The following is a 21,507-nucleotide window of genomic DNA, read 5'->3' as shown; positions in this document are numbered from 1 at the left end:
GTCCTTCTTGTGATATCGTGTTTACAAGGTTTACACAATTTGACCCCTGGTGGCCCCAAATGACCTTTGACCTCTACAAAAATCTATAGGCTTTTGCTCCTAAATGTGGTTTATCTACTCACGAAATATGAGATTGATCCAAGCTTACCTCCTTGCAATATCGTGTTTACAATGTTTTCACTATTTGGACCCTGGTGACTCTAAATGACCTCTGACCTCCCCACAAACAATAGGGTTCTTCTACTCAATGTAGTACTCATATACACCAAATATTAGATTGGTCCAAGCTTCCCTTCTTGAAATATCGTGTTAACAAAAGCGGCGTCACACATAAACACACACTCTCCTCCTGCATGAATGCATAGGTTACGATTATCAATCTATCTATCTCTCTATCAAATTCTATCTATGGCTATCTAACTATTGATATGGTTATCTATCCATCTATTGCTATCTAACTATGGCTATCTATCGCTAGCTAACTATGGCTATCTATCCATCGCCATGGCTATCTATCCATCGCTATCTAACTATCCCTATGGCTATCTATCTAACTACCGCTATGGCTATCTATCGCATTCTATTTATCTATCGCATTCTATCTATCTAACGCTATCTATGGCATTCTCTCTATCTATGGCATTCTATCTATCTATGGCTATCTATCTATGGCTATCCATCTATCGCATTCTATCTTCGGTTAGATAGAATGCGTATTTCTCTATCTATCGAATTTTATCCTATCACATTCTATCTATCGCAATCTGCCTATCGCATTCTATGTACCTACCTAGCAGACCTATCTATGGTTACATACATGCGCATTCAATCTATTGCATTCTATCTATCTACTGATCATATCTGTCTATCTATCTTTCGTTATGGCTATCTATCTATCGCTATCTAACTATGGCTATATATCCCATTCTATCTATCTATCTATCTTAATCTATCTATCACATTCTATACATCGCTATCTATCTATTGCATTCTATCTATCTACTGATTGTATCTGTCTATCTATCTCATTCTATCTAAATCTATCTATCGCATTTTATCTATTTGCCTATCGCATTCTATCTATCGCTCTGGCTATCTACCTATCACATTCTTTCTATCTATATATCTATCTATCACATTCTGTATATCACATTCTATCTACCTATTGCCTTACTTGCCTGTACTACAATTGCTATGTGCTGGAATAAAAAAAACAGACAACCTTTAAATGGAAAACTTTTTTATTGTTACAATAAAAATAGGATGACACAGCAGGATGGTAACCAGAAATGAAGCATTGAAAGACATCGGTAAAGTGCACATCCAGATGGATAGAAATTACGATTATTTATGGTAAAAGAAATGACATCTCTTTATGCAACGTTCGCCCATGTTGCATATACATTCTATATCTTTGCTTAATGGTAAAGATAAAGAGGAGCATAGAATGGAAGAAACAACAAGAGCCCAAGGGCACTGTGGTTCCTTGCTTGGGGTATATGACAATACACATCATATTATCAAGCAAGATTGGGCTGAAGAAGTCCAAGTAATTGTGGTCCTACATGTTCCCATAAAGTAACCAACACTACAGCCAACACTTTTGTGATCACAAAATGTGATCGGATTTTTTTTATCAAAAGGCACTTTTGAGATCTAAATATGGCGTCGAAAGTGTAAGAAATATAAGACACCTACAAGCGTGTCAACAGATATGATAACAATGGTGACCTCAGATGACATGACCTTTAAGTTTCAAAATGTTCCACCACCCCATTCACAACTTGTCCCAAAATATCAACCATGTCACACCTTGGCATTGAGATTTAATTGCATTAAATGTCAAAAAATTAACTTTGAACTTGTATGTAACTTAAAACACAAAGGTCACCCTGAGGTCAACATGTTGACATTTTTGATCGGTGAGACGTGAATATAGCATCAAACTATAAAAATTTCAAACATTTTTTCTTTGCCCATTTTCTCCCCCCATAATACTACTTTTTTAACATTTAGCTGACCTTTGGTGACCTTGGATCACATGACCGTTAAGTTTGAAAATATTCCCCTATACCATTTGCAACTACTCCAAAAAAATCAACCTTGTCACACCTTGGCACTGGGAGTTATTGCATTAAATGTGTGAAAATTAACTTTGACCTCAAATAACTTCGCACACGAAGGTCAAATGGGGGTCAACCCATTGACATTTATGATCAGAAGGTACCTTTAACATCTGAAAATAGCATCGAAACTGTAAAAATCCCCAAAACACGAAAAGGTCACCAGAGGTCAAATTGAGGTCAAGGGTCACCCAGATGCGGGTCGGCAATTGGATTACATTGAAGCAACTCCCAACCCTAACGGACAATTTGTTCTCAAGTTGTCCCAAAAATACTAGTTTTTTATCATTAATTGACCTTTGGTGACCTTGTATCACATAACCGTTAAATTTGAAAATATTCCCCTATACCATTTGCAACTACTCCAAAAATATCAACCTTGTCACACCTTGGCACTGGGAGTTATTGCATTAAATGTCTGAAAATTAACTTTGACCTCATATAACTTCGCACACGAAGGTCACACAGGGGTCAACCTATTGACATTTATGATCAGAAGGTACCTTTAACATCTGAAAATAGCATCGAAACTGTAAAAAATCCACAAAACATGAAAAGGTCACCAGAGGTCAAATTGAGGTCAAGGGTCACCCAGATGCGGGTCGGCAATTGGATTTCATTGAAGCAACTCCCAACTCTAACGGACAATTTGTTCTCAAGTTATCGCAAAAATACTAGTTTTTTATCATTAATTGACCTTTGGTGACCTCGGATCACATAACCGTTAATTTTGAAAATATTCCCCTATACCATTTGCAACTACTCCAAAAATATCAACCTTGTCACACCTTGGAACTGGGAGTTATTGCATTAAATGTCTGAAAATTAACTTTGACCTCATATAACTTCGCACACGAAGGTCACACGGGGGTCAACCCATTGACATTTATGATCAGAAGTTACCTTTAACATCTGAAAATAGCATCGAAACTGTAAAAATCCACAAAACACTAAAAAGGTCACCAGAGGTCAAATTGAGGTCAAGGGTCACCCAGATGCGGGTCGACAATTGGATTACATTGAAGCAACTCCCAACCCTAACGGACAATTTGTTCTCAAGTTATCGCAAAAATACTAGGTTTTTATCATTAATTGACCTTTGGTGACCTTGGATCACATGACCGTTAAGTTTGAAAATATTCCCCTATACCATTTGCAACTTGTCTCAAAATATCAACTGTGTAACACCTTGGCACTGGGAGTTATTACACTAAATGTCTGAAAATTAACTTTGACCTCATATAACTTAACGTACAAAGGTCACCTTGGGTCAACTTATTGACATTTTTGATTGATGAGACCTAAATTAGAGCATCAAACTATAAAAATTCAAACATTTTTTTCTTTGCCCATTTTCTACCCCCAAAATACTAGTTTTTTGACATTAATTGACCTTTGGTGACCTCGGATCACATGACCGTTAAGTTTTAAAATATTCCCCTATACCATTTGCAACTTGTCCAAAAATATCAACCATGTCACACCTTGGAACTGGGAGTTGTTGCATTAAATGTCTGAAAATTAACTTTGACCTCGTATAACTTGGCACACGAAGGTCACACGGGTGTCAACCAATTGACATTTTTGATCGGAAGGTACCTTTGATATCCAAATCTAGCATCAAAACCAAACATTTTCTTTTTTGCTCGTTTCCTCCCAAAATAAGCACATTTTTTCTAATGTGACCTTTGACCTTTTGACCTTGGTTTCAGATGTAGTTTAATCTCCTGATTCCAAAAAACAAAACGAAAAGTCTGTACAACCGTCCTAACTCCGACCGAAAAACTTTGACCTCATATAACTTCGCACATAAAGGTCACACGGGGTCAACCTATTGACATTTAAGATCAGAAGGTACCTTTGACATCTGAAAATAGCATCGAAACTGTAAAAATCCCAAAAACACGAAAAGGTCACCAGAGGTCAAATTGAGGTCAAGGGTCACCAAGATGCGGGTCGACAATTGGATGACATTGAGGCAACTCCCAACCCAAACGGACAATTCGTTCTCAAGTTATCGCAAAAATACTAGTTTTTTATCATTAATTGACCTTTGGTGACCTTGGATCACATGACCGTTAAGTTTGAAAATGTTCCCCTAACCAGTTCACAACTTGTCCCAAAATATCAACCTTGTCGCACATTGGCACTGGGAGTTATTGCAGTTTTAATATTTTCGGTTTTTGGACCATAACTGACCTTTGGTGACCTTTGTGAGCACCAAAAACAATAGGGCACACCTTCTCCATATGGCGGATCTATAGTCCAAGTTTGGCCTCAATCCAACATTCCCTTATTGAGATAGAGCGTACCCAAGCAAGTGTCACAGACGCACACACACACACACATACACACACACACACACACACACACACACACACACGCCAACCTGACTGCATAGGTTCCTTTTGCTAAAGCAAGGAACCAAAAAATACAGCCTATGAAAGACACGCACTTATAAAAATACCAGGCTAAGAAGGCGTAATAAAGTCGGTGGAGCATGTTCTTCTTTGCTTGATGCTTGTTTAGACCAAAGCAATAACAATATACATAGGTAGCATCAAATGATAATTCTGCTATCAATTATGTGCATTAAACATTTAATAATGAAAATATACAAAAGGCACTGATTTTGTTTTTCCTGTTTTCTCCCAGTAATTGAGGCTAAGTTTTGAAAAATACGGTCCAGTTACTTACGAAGGATCCTCTGTGCTAGTATTTTGTATACAGAGCTTGAATGCTTAGATTTAGTTCAATGGATTCTGCGGCAGTGAATTCTCCCACCTAATAAAAGGCCTGTTCTTACTTATACTTTTGAAACAAATCCCAGCAATTACATTTCTCCCATGATTGACCATGGAGGTGAGGATCACCATCACCACCTTTGAAGAAGAACGTATCAAAACTGACACTCCCTTGGAATGTTAGTACATGAATACCAATACCCATGGGTACAAACAATGCTCCTCTGTTCTTAGAGATGCATGGTGGGGTGGGGGGGGGGCGGTTGAGGTATCTCAGTTGATGGAGACCTTAGACTGCAGAACATGCTTTAGGACTTCTTCAATTAGCTGGAATGTGTTTCTTGTGATGGGAAAAGCAGCTGGTAACTTGTTCACTATATGAGGTGATTGTACATAATACCTGTAAAGTATAAGCAAAGAGTGACTAGCTTTAGGGGGTGGGGAAACCAGTCCCTTCATTGGGTTAATAATTAATGCTAATTTGCTCAACTGTACAGTATGGCAGAGTGTAACAACATAAAATTACCATATGGTACGTCTTCAAATCTATTGTACATACATACCATACATACATACACGCATACAGTGCAGCATGGTTACACTAACTATCTATATAGGACATGCCATTACTGAGAATGACATCAAATCAGCTGATTAAAATAGCATATGAGCTTTATTAAACCTAAATGTTGACATGATGAGGGACGTATATTGTTAAACTGTTTTGTGTTACATCATACAATGAGATTACATGAAGATGTGATAAGTTTACATAGATACATGTATGTTGTTAAACTGTTTATTGACTGACTTCAGATACTCAGGAAACTGACCTCAACCATCAGTGTTTAATATAAAGTTGACTCTCTAAAGTTAATGGCACAGAGAGTAAGTTACGAAGACTGATATGTAGAGATGCACAGGAAATTGCTCTAATCCATTTCATGCATGATATACTTGACATTAAAGCAGTTTGTGTATGAAGACTGACCTCATCCAGGGATGTATGAAGACTGACCTCATCCAGGGTTACAACATTGTCCAAGAGACGATTAATCAGACTAACCTGAACTCCTCGTAGTAACTGCTTCTTATGTGAACTGAGATGATACTGCTGTGCTGTAGTAAGGTACGTAGAACAGAAAATTGCTGGAATAGAAGAACTGCTTGAGCCGGACTGAGTGTGGCATCTTTGGATGGCAGCAGCAACTTCATAGCCTGTGTCAGCAATCTCTCTAAGAAATTAAACTACAGAAAAGAAACACGGCTTAACATAACGCAAGCATGCCACGGCTTGGCATAAATCAACTACAGGCCTCAAAAATTCAGGCTATTTACTGGCTAATTGCCAAGTTTGCCAGTAGAAATAAACACACATCTTCTAAGCACTTCCAGTGGCTAAAATTGTGAAACTCTATGTTTTACAAATTGAACATGACGTATGTCTGTCATTTTAGGTTAACATATCTGCATATTATGTTGGGACAAGATTAGCCTTATGAGCACACACAATATTCTAAGACAATTCCAACTTGAATATGTGAACTTTGATGGAACCTCACGACTTGCTTTCAGAAAGGAGCATGTGTGACACTATCAGCGATAAAGTCTGTTAGGCCAAACGGTTGATCATAAAACTGACAACCTGAATTACATGCATGTGTCAAGTAATCCATTCCTTTGTATTCAACGTTCAGTTTTCAACGGGCATCAACATGGCAGAGTTTAGACAGCTTAAACATTGAGGAGTGGTCATATCAGACAATATCACGTCTCGGTTTAAGCAAATCCTAAGGATGCAGTAAAATGTTTGGATTATGAGCAAGAGTCAACGTACCGTAACAGCTTTCCGGGAATTAAGGAACTGCATCAGCCAACCCAAGTTGAGGAACTGGCCTTCTTCTCCACCCCAGGTAGCCTGCAAACAATCAAGATGAAGTAATGAAGGCTCAGTAATAGATGATATAAGTAATGAAGGCTCAGTTGGCCAGAACATAGATGATATTATACAGTGAAAAACATATTCCTACTAAATGAAAATCCTTTAGAAAAAGTTCCCTTTACACCGGATAAACTCCCCTGGATTTCATTATTTTAATCTCACTTCACTTGACCCTGACATGCTCATCTTTATTGTAATCATTGTAGATATGGTAAATACCCGCAGCTTACGCAAGCTGTCTGACAAAACAATTTACTTACATCATAAACCAGACAAAGTTGTTTACATTTCATGCTGACTATATTCAGCATTGGGGAGAGGTTATGGAGGTGCTATCTGTTTTTATATCTCACTATTAAGTCCATCTTAGCTGCTAACATTATACAGTTCAATATTGCTAGAAATTTAAAACTCTTTGTGCAAATTACTGCGAAGGAAATTTCCCTATCGGAGAATGCTTTTAATAATTGTGCGGATCTGTCCACATAAAGTGGTCATGAAAAACTGCATATGCCCATAAATTACTAAAGTGACTTTGTAGAAATTGTAGAAATTTGCTAATACCATCAGAAGCAAAAGAAATATGGATTTACCTTGAAATGAGCCAAGTTATAGAATTAAATCTTCCCTGGGGGCCCACAGAATATACAAAAAATTAAGTGCCCCACAAACAGGTTAGGAATTTCCAAACATGTCTGAGAATTAGCTATTTACTTTGGCAGTGCTAGATAGGATTATTAAGATGTCTTTCTGTGCATTTGTAATAAATCAATACAAAACGGTAGCGGACAGGATGTATAGAACTACATACTAAATCAATTGTAACATTCAGGTAAGGTCAATTTATATGAACTTCACAACTTGTTGCAGTCATGGGCGGCGATCATAGGAGGGACGGGGGGGGGGGGACATGTCCGATTTTTTTTCTGCAGATGCCCATGTATTTCCCCAAACTAAATTTCTAAGCCATGAGATCTAAAACTTAAGGAGGTGTGGACCATCATTGGGTCTGGGAAGTGTTATTTCCAGCGATCTGGCAGGTATATTTGCCAAAAAAATTCTTGTACGCTACGTGCGAACCAATGCTCAGAGAACAGATTTGCGCCCCCACCAATATCCAAGACTGATCTGCGCACATGAGATGGACCGCAAAAGCCTATATTTGAAAAAAATTGCAGCCCCTGGTTGCAGTGTACATGTGTTCTGTTTACAATGAGAAAAAATAATCTCTAATTTATTTGAAAGATGACATTACGCTGAAGTTTAGTCTGGATATGTTACAGTCCAGGGGAAATTAAAAATACTGATGCTAGTAATGTTTCTACAGGTGTTATGCTTTTTAACACAATTAGCTTGTATAATATGCTTCAATATGAAATGTGAAAACTACAACAACAAAAAGTGTTCAATTTTTTTTGTTCAACCCAACAGAGACCAATACAGAAGAGTAATGCTCTTTACATATTTATGGTGTGAGAGTATACTAGTTAAATCTCACAGGATAACTTACCTGCTGTGTGATTAATATCAACTCATAGAGTACAGCTGTTGAGGCATTGGTCAATTCTTGCACAAGCTTAGAAACCTGCAAAATGAGAAACCATATATCATTAATGGAATGGCAAAAGAGGAGAAACCATATCACTAATGACCATAAAAAGATGAGAAACCATATCACTAATGACCATAAAAACATGAGAAACCATATAAAAAATGGTCATACAATGGTACAAAATGATAAACCATATCACCAATGAACAAACAATGGCACAACATGATAAACCATATCACCAGTGACCATACAATGGGATAGCATGATAAACCATATCACTTATGAACATACAACATCAAACATGATAAACCATATAAGAAATGACCATAAATTGGCATGACATGATAAACCATATCACCAATGAACAAACAATGGCACAACATGATAAACCATATCACCAGTGACCATACAATGGGATAGCATGATAAACCATATCACTTATGATCATACAACATCAAACATGATAAACCATATAAGAAATGACCATAAATTGGCATGACATGATAAACCATATCACCAATGAACAAACAATGGCACAACATGATAAACCATATCACCAGTGACCATACAATGGGATAGCATGATAAACCATATCACTTATGAACATACAACATCAAACATGATAAACCATATAAGAAATGACCATAAATTGGCATGACATGATAAACCATATCACCAATGAACAAACAATGGCACAACATGATAAACCATATCACCAGTGACGATACAATGGGATAACATGATAAACCATATCACTTATGAACATACAACATCAAACATGATAAACCATATAAGAAATGACCATAAATTGGCATGACATGATAAACCATATCACCAATGAACAAACAATGGCACAACATGATAAACCATATCACCAGTGACGATACAATGGGATAACATGATAAACCATATCACTTATGAACATACAACATCAAACATGATAAACCATATAAGAAATGACCATAAATTGGCATGACATGATAAACCATATCACCAATGAACAAACAATGGCACAACATGATAAACCATATCACCAGTGACGATACAATGGGATAACATGATAAAACATATCACTTATGAACATACAACATCAAACATGATAAACCATATTAGAAATGACCAAACAATCACACAACATGATAAACCATATCATTAATGACAATGAAACATCAAAACATGATAAACTATATATACAAAATGACCATACAATGGCACAACATGATAAACCATATCACTAGGCCAACAAGAAACCATATTACTAATGACCATCCAATGGTTTCCATGTCAACGTGAAATATGCTACAGCAGGGGTTCTGATTGAACGTCCCCCAGGTTCAGAGATAAACATTGTGAAGGGCCAGAGGGAACCAAGGTATCACCAGTACTTAAAGTGATACAGTGATAATGAAAAGGTCTACAGACACCTATGAATATTGTCCTTATCACTGTGTATCTAATAGGTAAATTTACAAATATCAATGACAACCAACTATTAACATGATTATTAAAATGAAATGGTTCTTTAATTACCTCAGCATCACCAGAGCTTTGCCAGCCATCGGCATCTGTTTGGATAAGTGACTGAGCCTTCAATCTTGGAGGACGCCATCTTTGGGGGATTTCGGGCAGACATGTTAATATGGTCACTACATCTGTCATAATCTTACCTCTGAAAAGGAACGGAAAGCAGGATTGCAAATGAAAGCAAAGAGGAGGAAGGGGTGAAGGGGGACTCATCAAGAATGTTTCAATTACTTCATAATGAGACAAAACTGAACTAATGTCTTGGTTGAGGACAGGGGTGTCAATCCCAATTGAAAATTTGGGGGGGGGGGGGAGTCAAGCATCTTTATCAGGTGGGGTCCAGGGCCACTGATAGGGTGGGGTGGGAACCCTGGCAGTGGCAGACTTGCTTCTGTTGGTCCATGAATTGATGTCAGTCATAAATATATATTTTAACAAAAGTCACATCTGAACAGTGATTAGGCTTAAATTAAGAAAGACTTATCTAACTAACATCCAGGTGCACATTAACTTAAGGCCTTTATCATGATAAATTGAATATATTTATGAACTGTAGTTTCACATTAGACTGCTCAAGCAGGTTAATTCTTAGGCGCTCTCTACATTTATTGGATGGAAAAACTGTGTAATTAATTAAAGGGCATCTGTTTGACTGACCTGTTTAACCTTAGGATGACCAATCTGTTCGGGACTATTTCTGTATCGTGGAGCATCAGTCCAATGGCTTCGATAAGTAAAATGGCTAATCTGCGTTAAAAAAGAAAACAAACGTAAACATAAATAATAACCATAAATAATCAAGCTTGTGATGGATGCTGCTGTTGGATTTTTTTTCCAAACGGTAATCTACTATTTGTAAATCAATTGTGGCATTTACTTTCTCATCCTACCTATATACTATATTGTAGCTGGTTGGTCCTAGGAGCCTATTATGACTACCTCAGCTGCCAATGTTCCTCAGAAGCAAGTCTCGAAGGAAGGGGTGGGGTTTACAACTTGTGCCTGGCAGAGGTCAAATAGTGGCAAAAAGTTACTTTTTTGATATACCTCAAAAAGGAAACCTTCAATAGACTTCCAATCTGCACAGACATGGAATGATTCTTGTTCCAAAATTATCTGGTTACTGTGGCAACTGCATGATTTCTAAGGTCACAGGGTCACTCCTGAATGGCTTGTGAAATTATTGTTCAATTTGGTAGGAAGGAGCCCTATGATAAGGACTTGTGTCTCTCAGACCTTCAGAACAAAAGGTCAGGTGAGGTCAGGTCCTTTCAAGGGAAGCAATGAATTTACTTCCAACCTTAAAAACGGCACAATAGGTCTGTCCAGTGCTATTAAATATGTGGTTTATGGGACTTATGGCCAAGGTCAATTTGTTAACCTTCAGTGCAGTTTGTGTCAAAATCTCCAAAGGTCTTGATTGCATTTGTGTATACAACATAAAATCAAAGGTACTGTAAGGTTTCCATTAACTGTCCTGTCACCATGTACTCTGGAATTGATATAACAGTCAACAATCTATCCATCTACCACCGGTGAATATACAGGTCTCCATGGCAACCAAACATGAACATGATGTACAAATATCAGAGTTAATTACCTCTGATAGTTTAATAGCGGTGAATAACTTACTCTAGTTCATCAGCTCTTTCATGGCGTCCAGCCTCTGTCAGCAGATCTGCTGTAGACTTAGGCAAATAAAGCTGGAGTGTATGTAGTATGAATAGCAGTAGTTCATCACTCTAAAATGAGGAAATAATCTATATTAAGTTATTAATCATTAATACGTTATGAATCATTGACATTTATCAATCAAGTAATCAATACTTCAACCAATAAAACATTAACCTCAGCAGGTTCTCACTAACATGCAAAACAATTAAATATCCCATGCATGTGAAGGCTTGAGATAACAGATTGAGGGTGGGGAGGGGGACCAAGGTATCTGTTTGGGAGCAAGTTCTGACTGGATTTTCTTTGAGCTGGCAGCTGGGCACAGATCTCAGTAGGCCACCAAACCATTTGTTTCAAAAGTATGAGAAGACTTGCAGAGAAAACAACAGAAAAATTTATGGTATAAGTAATAGATGTTTACTGGAACCAACTTTGGTATTCTTTACGATATTTGTTTGGTTTAGTTATTATGAGGGCATAGTACTGTGACCTGACCAAGTGGGCATGGGAGTTGTTTCTGTCGGCAACAGATGATTTTCGAGGACATTACAGCAGCGTGTGCACTGTTGGTAGGGGTCATTGCTGGCAGAAATTTGCTGCAAATTCAAGCTCTACCGCCCCATGTGATACTAAAACTTGGTAGCCAATTTTTTACTTATTGCCAATGACATATTATAACTGCAGAAGGATCATGATCTGATTTACCAAAATAATAAAATAAAATATTTTCCTCACCAAAAAAGTTGAAATTAAGTTTTTTCTTCTTGACTTAGGCCTACAGCAAATGCACAAAATTTGATAACAAATTTCCACCCAATTTGTACTTGATTACCGCCATACACACTACTTAGATAAATCTACTATTGAATGAACTTGTCTGTTGTAGACCTATATGTTACAAGCGTTAATGATAAAAAAAAAACAGTAAAACAGTCAGGCTTTCTGGATGCTTAAACATCTGTTGTGACATTTCTTAGAGAGTCACACTGCACATTGAAATATCGGAAGACAGGATTTATTGCAAACAAATGGAATCAAAGCTCTGCTTTAACTTGAAATTGACACTTGCATGCATAGTTCTGATGATATTAATCTGTCACTTTTCCCACATTTGCCACAAACGATTAAGTTAACCTTTGCAGAATCTAATCAAACCGTACAGTAATCAAGCTATCCTCTCTCAACTTTTTATCTGTGAAAACAGGATCTGATCTCAGAACCAAGCATGAACTTTAATCGATTCACGGATTCAGTTTCCACTCATTGTTGTATTTGATGCCTAGGAGCGATATAAACTTCATGGCATGCTCTATATGTCAGAAGATACCAAACACAAATTTTCAAAATTTGCGATCGGGTCTTAATTGCATGGTTTCCTTATCTGACAAATGAGGTGATTCCCTCACCGGTGGCAATCAGTGAGGTAGTGAAGCAGAACAGTGGATAAACATGTCTCCTGCCTCAAAAGCAAATCCTCATTCATCATGGCAAACTATCAATACACAAAGTCATGGTTGCCATGGGAACTGAACATAATAAAATGGTTAGACGCTGGTGGATGGACAAATACAAACCAGGAGCAAAGCAAGCAGAGTGAAAGGAGATGGAAGCTGCACTTCAAGCTCTGAACTTTGAACGGAACCACTACATCATATAATTACACAAAGAGTTTATCTAAAGAGAACACAAACTGCAGCTTTCAATATTATTCAAGATGTTTGCAAATATATACAGTTTTGTTACCAAGGTGAGATATATTGAGTGTCAAGCAGTGCAGTTGCAGCACTATTGTATTGCATACACAGCCCTGCAGTATACATACTACACTATGTACAAATTAAACATTTTACTGTACTGTTAGTATGTACACTCAGTGCGATTAACAATTGCTTATTTTATTCCACGGAAATTTCTGAGAGTGGATGTAAATGAAATATAAAAAGCTAGCCAGTTGTAATAGCTTTGAAAATATTGAGGTAACTACTGTATGAGAACTAAATATATGGCAAACCCATCTGTAAGCAATAAACCTGCCGTTCAGAGTTATGACACATTAATGTAACAACAAATTATGTACTGCTCACTGTTCAGTTATGAGTTAACACACAAAATAGTGAAACACACCGACAACATTGTACAGGTAATATCACTCAATTTTACATGTAACTCATCAAAGCATATTGACTTGGTTTCTAGAGTTGAAAAAAAGGAGGAAAAAACATTACCTGGGTGGCATTGCAAGTTTCTAACCTTCTAATATAGTTCCATTTTATTGGTTTCAATGGCTAATGTATTCTTATACAGATAGCAATCAACAGCAGCTGTTGATGCTGTATATCATTTTGTGCATGTAAGTGTTTGCTGCCAATTAATTGTTTACAATAACTCAAGAAAAGTCTACAAAGATCCGGTATATAAATATTGGACCGCTGGAACCCCAATGCATTACTTTCCTGCTCACTGTTTGCCTTTTGTCCACAAGTTTGCTAAGATAAGTTAAACTGCACTTGCTCAGCAAGCCACCACATTGACCGGAAGCAAATTAAGTACACTATAGTATATATATGTCTTTATACAGAATTTGTCAGCCTGAAAAAAATCAACCATATTTCTTCAGGGAAGTTTGTCCGAACATTCCATATCTTAATTCAGAAAAATAAAGGCATAGTAATCTTATTTCATACCTTTTTAAAAAGGATTAAATTTCAAAATGAAAGAATATATTTTTATTTTTCTGCTAATGTTAATGTATAACGTCAAACCGAAGAACAGCTACAACATACAGTCACAGTAAATTTATACTGTGCATAACTGCAGATGATCGAACTGTCTTTAATTTATCTCTAAAATTCCTATTTGAGAAGGAAACATGATGCGGAGTAAATTTGCATAATGTCTTCCTGCAGATCGACCATGTATGTCATAATTGGTTTAGAGAGTAGAATGATATATGTTATACACAATGTCATAATTAAGATGTGAATTACTGCTTAACAGCAGGATTATCAGGATCTGAGTACTAAGACACATAATTGTATATGGCAAGTCTACAGACCGCGCTCCTACAGGGGAATATAATTTCACTGATTTCTATCGCAAAATACTGTTTCCAAGTATTAAATTATGCATTATGAAGTAAAGACAGATACTGTAATGCACAAACAATGAATTTTATCTGATCTCGGTAAATATTACCATTGCATTCCACAGAATTAAAGGGATACACTGTAGCTGTCCATATCTAGTAGAATCATATATCGTAATGAAGACTCCTCATTGAATACTGTATACATGTAAAATATTGCAATTTGTTAGTGAATGATGGTTTAATAGTTTCCAATGTTTGAAGATTTATGATCTACCAATTATTTTAATATCAAAAATACTATCGAAACTGATCATACTATAAGATACTTCTAGATGATGAGGAGAATTAGTAAGTAATTAATGACTGTTGATTAGATTAAAAACTGAGCAACTGATGCAAGCCGATTTTGCAATTTCCTCCATTTGTGATTAACACTTATAAGGTATAACAAAGGTATGCGTGGGTCGATATGTTCAGAATTAAACAGTCGGTCTGATGAAAACATCTCGGAGAGTAACGTACCGATCAATTGCAATCTCTTTTTCGAGCAATAGTTGGCAAGTGTCATAAATTTATCGTAATTTAGCGACAAACTATAAAAGACACTTTAAAAGTAAATGATTTTACTGCCTTGAGCGTACAGAGTGACCCATGGCAACCGTGCACCGACATCCCGATGCAATTGATAATAATCTAGTAAAGTGCTGCTCTTGTGTCATCAGATATTCATCTGGCAGTAAGCCAAATTATGCCAGTGCAGCATTCTACTGTATTTTACCTAATTGTATTGAGTTTTTGCCAAAGATGCAATCACAACTGTGGCTGATTAGTTACTTGTACGAGAAAGGAACAGTCAACTGCTAAAGCTATAAAGGGAAAAGTCCTAGAGTGCCCAACTCAATAACTTGCTTTAAAAGTTTCGAGTAACAGCTATCAATTACTTTCTCAGCTATTATGAAAATGTAAGAAATGACCATTTTCTCCACAAGTTTTTGTTCAACTTTTAAAAAAGAGACTAAATAGCTACAGGCCATACAAAAAACGAAAAAAACAACATATATATATATTCACCAAAAACAGAACTAGTATTGTTCAATACAGGTGACAAATGCCTACAGTGAAATTACGACCTTCCTTACCGGTTTCGAACTGCTGGACATACAATCAGCGTCCATAGCCTAGTGGTTAGGGTGTCCGCTTACAAAGCGGGAGGCCTGGGTTCGAATCCCGGTGATAGCTGGAAGTTTATTCACTGTTCTAGATTTTCCAACTCATTATGATTTTCAATTATATACATGTGTTTATATCATAAATAAAAAAGAAACAGGAGAAGGAACTCTATAACCAGACTACTCTGCCAGCTAGAATAGGTTCCAAATTTTAAATGATCAAACCTTTAAAAGGATCCATGAATTTCTTGTTATGTCATAAAACAGCAACAACAAAATAGTAACATTTGAGTCCTAGCAATGTTTTATTTGGCTATTGCACTTGTCAAGATGTTCAGATTTAAGAAAATGTTAAGTGTCTGGAATGCTCTAATGTAAGTCTTTAAGTAGTGAGTCTTGTGTCGTATCTGAAAAAGCTGACATAATCGTCGTCTGTGTGCTATACGGACTACTTAATCCAGCCACATTCATCGATGAACCGAAGATGTCATATCTCAAAATCAAATAAGAACAACACCTGGACTGATGGCAGTGTTTTTGGTTAACAGTCTACAAGAAATCAAACTTAATTTTTGTGTCCAAAGTCACCCTTTAATTCCAAGGCTTCTGAATTTCTGACACCTTGAGAGATTTCTCCCTCCCTTCGAGATTAATTGTGTAACTTGAGCCCTATCAAAGTCTAGTATTGCATGAAATGTATCACAAACTTCGACTTAAACATATATATACCGTGGCAATTTTGGCCTGGCAAAAATTGGGTTATACTGATCATTTTTGCCTGCAGATAGAATTCTATAATGGTACCTAATGCTTCATCAACAAAGAGATCTCATTTCTGTGTATATTTGTTTTTCATCATAATCACCTTCATTTCAGACAAACTCAAACAGTATTTTGCAACCAATATGGAGATTTATTATCAAGAGATCATTGTCAATAAATTGTTACTAAGTATAGTATTGCCAATATCAAATCTATGAAGGATCCAAACTTTTTTTTATATATTGAAACTAATTATTACTTACTACTATCTTAAAAGATTGCAGAGCGTCATCTCGTGTGAAAAGACGAGCTTTATCCGTACAGCATGCACCACTCATTTGAGCCAGGCATGGATTGATCAAGAGAAAAATGCAATTACGTTGTGAAAAACTTGAGCATGGAAACCCAAGCGACTGCAAATCAAGTTTCAGACATAAAAACTGACAACATGAACAGGATGTTTTTTTTTTTCCTGGTTATACCAACCGCACTTATTACAGTTATTCTGACAAGTCAACGAACAGTGGCCCCCAGGGGGACCTACAGATTGATCAGTATTGATCTAGCATATAGATAAAATGAGCATCTGGTGACATCCCCTAAGGCATGGATAGTTGAAAATATTAAACAACGTAGACAGTACCTTCCAAAAGAGCCTCTTTAGTGCAAAGTACTTTTCAGCCGCGTTAGTCAACTCTTGTATGAGTGAGAAGAGAGTCTCCATTGACCTATCAGAGTTTAGGATTTCTTGTTTCAACTGACTGAACTGATGTTCTAGTTGTTTACTGAAAAATAAAATTAAAATGGAGAACAATAAGATAAAAATGGAGAAAAACAACAAAATTAATTGAAAGAAATGTAGAAATTTGGTCATGAAGATGAAAGCCACCATTCAACATAAGGTATACTTTCGGACAACATTGTTTTTCGCTGTATCTGGCCCTACTATATGTGTCATAGCTTTTGCCTTTTGATGTTATATAGTCAAATAATGAACATTATTTCATTAAAATATTCATAAATATTTATGATATAAAATTGTTACCCTCCAGTTCATCTCTCTTAATTTGTCTCTTAAATCTTGATTCACCAGAGTTATTACAAACTAAAATTATTGGATCAGGGAGACTTTAAATGAAGTTTTTTGGTTATTTTTTTTTAAAGGAGGGTGCTCTTCTCAGCCGTAATGTACAGATACCTGTGGATGATTATCAAATACAGTTGTAATGTGTGTTAATTACACAAATATGCATTGGCTATTGTGATTGGCTGTTGCCGACATTCTAAAGTGTTGGCCGTACCTTGATGCAGATGTGGTATTTATCTTCAACCTCTCAGCAACATCTTCATCAAGGAGTAACGTTGATTTCTGAGAAAAATATGCAAAATATGAACATCATGATTAAAACTGTCACAGAGTACACTCAGTATTAACTCACGTACTGGGTCAATTTGCAAGTCCTTGTACAAGTTTGTAAAAGTAATTTGGCATGTACTGCACCCATTATCTACAGTCAGTTAACCAGCTAATATGTGGGCATGTTCCTCCCATGGTGCAATGGGCTAGCTCACATGTCAGAATCATGTCATCAAGCATATGCTGGGCTTCAGAGCAGATCCCTTGGATTATGTCACTATTATTAGGGTTCACTCCTTGGAGAATGTCAACATATGTTTCTTTCCAAGATCAGATGCATGCATCATGTCAGCCATATAAATCCAGTCCTCGGGAGTAATAAGTAATTTATTTTCGAGAGGCATGTCACTAAGTATTGTACAGTTTTCATATGTTCATATGGACGTACGGAACAAGATTTATATCATGAAGAGCATTTCAATAGAGCTACTTGCCTAGACATATATACCATGAATCACTTCACAAGGTTTTCAGTGCATAGGAAATGTGACCCCTAGAAAGTTGTGCTGTAATTTGCAGCTGTGCATATAATGAGGATATGGGGGTGGGGAGAGTGTTATTGAAATTGCTGCTTGTGATAGCAATGCCTGCATGTGAAAATCATCAATTTAAATATTGCATGATCCACTCAGTGCCAAGGGGCCACATCACGGAGCATATACAGGTAGTATGTATGGCATCAAAGATACATTAACAACACAAGGTTATCATCAAGCATGCAGTATACATATGACATCATGCACTAGATCACCATACATACAATACAATACATCAAATCACAATACACATCATGCACTAGGTAAAGAGGATCTTGAACCACGTTGGCAGATACATTTTGAGCATTTAGCAAGCTCTTGATATCACTGTCCTGTAGGTAATAATCACCATGCATGATAATTGCATATTTGGCTAAGTGGTAAAACACCAAATAATACATAATATCACAAGGAAATTTTTTGTCTGATTTAAGGGGAGACAGCCTGTAAGCGAGGAAATGTAGTAAATTTATAAACTTAATCATGAAGAATATATCACATGATAAGCATCACACCAACAAACTATACGTAGAGTAATACTGGTCATGCAAGTAAAATTTAAGCGGCCAGTAAAGTTAATTTTATAAATGCATTAAAAATCAACTTACGATAGTCAGGTTATTCCAGGAACTTCTTAAATGCATGAGGAAGGGGGATGACTGAGATAAAATGAACAAATGCATCTCCAAGAAAGCCTTCTTCTTCTTCTTTACAACGGACGTGAATTTTGATTTCCTGTTTCTACCGGTACTGTCTTCATTGTGGTAGGAATCTGAACTCAGAGACCTTCTCAAAAGAGGCACGTTATTGTTATCTTCTTGGAGAGTTGACGGAAATTTGAAGGGCTGTTTGGAACGTGTATCGTTAACGTTATCGGGAGAGGGCAGGCTTCTATAAGTGGCTGGAGGTGATGTCGGAGATTGTGGGTCTATTTCCTCCCTACTGACAGTCATTGCTGACATTCTTGGGGTCAACTGGTCATCCCCCTGTGGTCTTTGCGGTAACGGCCGAATTGTATCGCCCGTGGATAACCTCCGTTTGCTCTGCTGGGAACTGATGGAGCCGTTGGAACTCTCGATACTACTTATGGAGCTAGTCCGAGAGAGTTCGCTCCAATTTGAAGAGGGATACGAGATTGACAGTCGGTCCTCATCAGAGTCCAACGAATCTACTTGCTGAAGTTCCTTCAACATCTTCAACTCTGACTCATCAAAGCTTCGATGGAGTTTGGCCGTCTGCTTCTGAAGTTTCAAAGACTTGCTATCTCGTTCGAACTGTTGACTGGAGCGTCTTGTGTTCCCATTTGGTTCGGTGACGAACAAACCTGGAATATCGTGGTCAGCCTCCTGGTCGCCATCTACCGCTGAAACACTGCCCTCCTCCTCACATGCTTGTAGCTGCCCGTCATTTTTCTTGTCCGATGTCTTCTTCGATGGCTTCTTGTAAACTACCTGGATATGTTGAGCATTCTCCCGTTCCTCTCCATTAAGGAATTCGGGAAACTCGTTTACCTGAGAAGAGTGAAATTAGATTTCTTTTAATACGTTTGGATTTTTTTTGGTTAAATCTGTTACTACTAGAGAAGTTCGTCTCCTCTTAATGGACAATATGAACAAACAAAATTGTGTTCTTCAATTCTCTGAACTGATATATTCAATATCTTCCCACATCAGCAGACACTTATTAAAATATGATTCTGAGGTACTGTACAGTAGCTATATCCCATCTCTCTCACTGTATACCTCATTGCACCTCACTGATTGAGGTATGTACAGGTTATGTATGCCTCATTGCACCTCACTGATTGAGGTATGTACAGGTTATGTATGCCTCATTGCACCTCACTGATTGAGGTATGTACAGGTTATGTATACCTCATTGCACCTCACTGATTGAGGTATGTACAGGTTATGTATGCCTCATTGCACCTCACTGATTGAGGTATGTAATCAATCTCTGTATTGTTGCTATTAGCGATACAACTAAAAATTCATGATCCTTATAATTGACATGATTTGAATATCACCAAAGATAAACTTACCGCTCACCTCACAACCAATGCACTCTCCCTGAACCATGTCTAGGGTGACCTCGCAACCGTTTGACATGGATTTCCAACAATGACCACTCACCTACGGTCAACCTACTGTACAGTATACCTATTTCTCCTTCTATCATTAATTTTGTGTTTAGTCATAAGTTAAAGGACCTTTCAAGTTTATATCTCTGTGTATTTCATATTGAGGGAAGCAAAAGGGAATATTGATAAAGTCATCTTCCAGTGGCTGAAGTTTATCAACAAAATTGCAAACATTTTTTTTGGGGGGGGGGGGAATATTCAGGTGCAGAATTTAACCACATCTGCATAGCTGATTACATGGTGATTGATGAAGACTAACATTTTCCAAATTTGATGGAAGTTAGTGGAAGTTTGGTAATCTGGCAAATTTATGCAATGTTTTGTGAGATAAGTTTGCAAGTTATCCAATAAAAGTGCAGCTGCAGTTCTTTATTTATTTTAAACAGGACTCAGCAGTTGATTTCTACTTCCCAAAGACTATGATTCTGTGCATTATCTGTAAGATTTGACTATTTAGCAATCAACGGTGACGTCTTTCACTTTAATTCAGAGACTTTGTGACAAAAATTTGGAAGTACAGCCACATTCAAATTTTGGTGTGTCGTATAAAAATTAGCAATAACACACCTGTAAAGAATGTCTTACCTGAACTTCTATTTAATTTTTCATCTTTCCTTTTCTTGCCATTGTAATTAGCAAATTATATGTACATGTCACTTGTTTGATACTGTACAAGCTGTCACTACAAGCTTGTTCATTAGTAAGAGTGCTAAGGTTGTGAGTAGACAGGTAGGCAAGACAGGGAAATAAATCTCTAATTTCTGTTGTGGTTTTATTATTTTTTAGTAATTCTTCGTTTAGCCTCAAATGCCATTAACACTATACAAGGGTGTAGG

At 37.0% G+C, this 21,507-nt stretch overlaps 1 protein-coding gene across 2 annotated transcripts in view; it reads right to left on the bottom strand.

Moving 5' to 3' along the window:
- Nucleotides 1–1,223: 1,223 nt before the first annotated feature.
- Nucleotides 1,224–21,507, bottom strand: part of LOC139960910 (uncharacterized protein C12orf56-like) — a 30,487-nt gene continuing 10,203 nt past the window's right edge. The window contains exons 2-12 of one of the 2 annotated variants that reach the window (XR_011790664.1): nt 19,140–20,042; nt 17,880–17,947; nt 17,222–17,363; nt 11,518–11,627; nt 10,543–10,632; nt 9,892–10,030; nt 8,320–8,394; nt 6,705–6,785; nt 5,934–6,115; nt 3,963–5,267; nt 1,224–3,915 (exon numbers count right to left, since the gene is read on the bottom strand). Coding sequence is in view for 1 of the 2 variants with exons in the window: in XM_071959605.1 (XP_071815706.1) it covers nt 5,141–5,267; nt 5,934–6,115; nt 6,705–6,785; nt 8,320–8,394; nt 9,892–10,030; nt 10,543–10,632; nt 11,518–11,627; nt 17,222–17,363; nt 17,880–17,947; nt 19,140–20,042 (1,917 nt within the window). In the remaining variant the exon portion in view is untranslated. Of the gene's footprint in view, nt 5,268–5,933; nt 6,116–6,704; nt 6,786–8,319; nt 8,395–9,891; nt 10,031–10,542; nt 10,633–11,517; nt 11,628–17,221; nt 17,364–17,879; nt 17,948–19,139; nt 20,043–21,507 lie in introns of both variants that reach the window. The other variant, XM_071959605.1, reaches the window with a different exon arrangement.

This window comes from Apostichopus japonicus, chromosome 20 (assembly GCF_037975245.1).
Source record: "Apostichopus japonicus isolate 1M-3 chromosome 20, ASM3797524v1, whole genome shotgun sequence".
NCBI lineage: Eukaryota > Metazoa > Echinodermata > Holothuroidea > Aspidochirotida > Stichopodidae > Apostichopus > Apostichopus japonicus.
The sequence above is the reverse complement of the archived record's forward strand: the minus strand, read 5'-3'. Positions and strand labels throughout refer to the sequence as shown.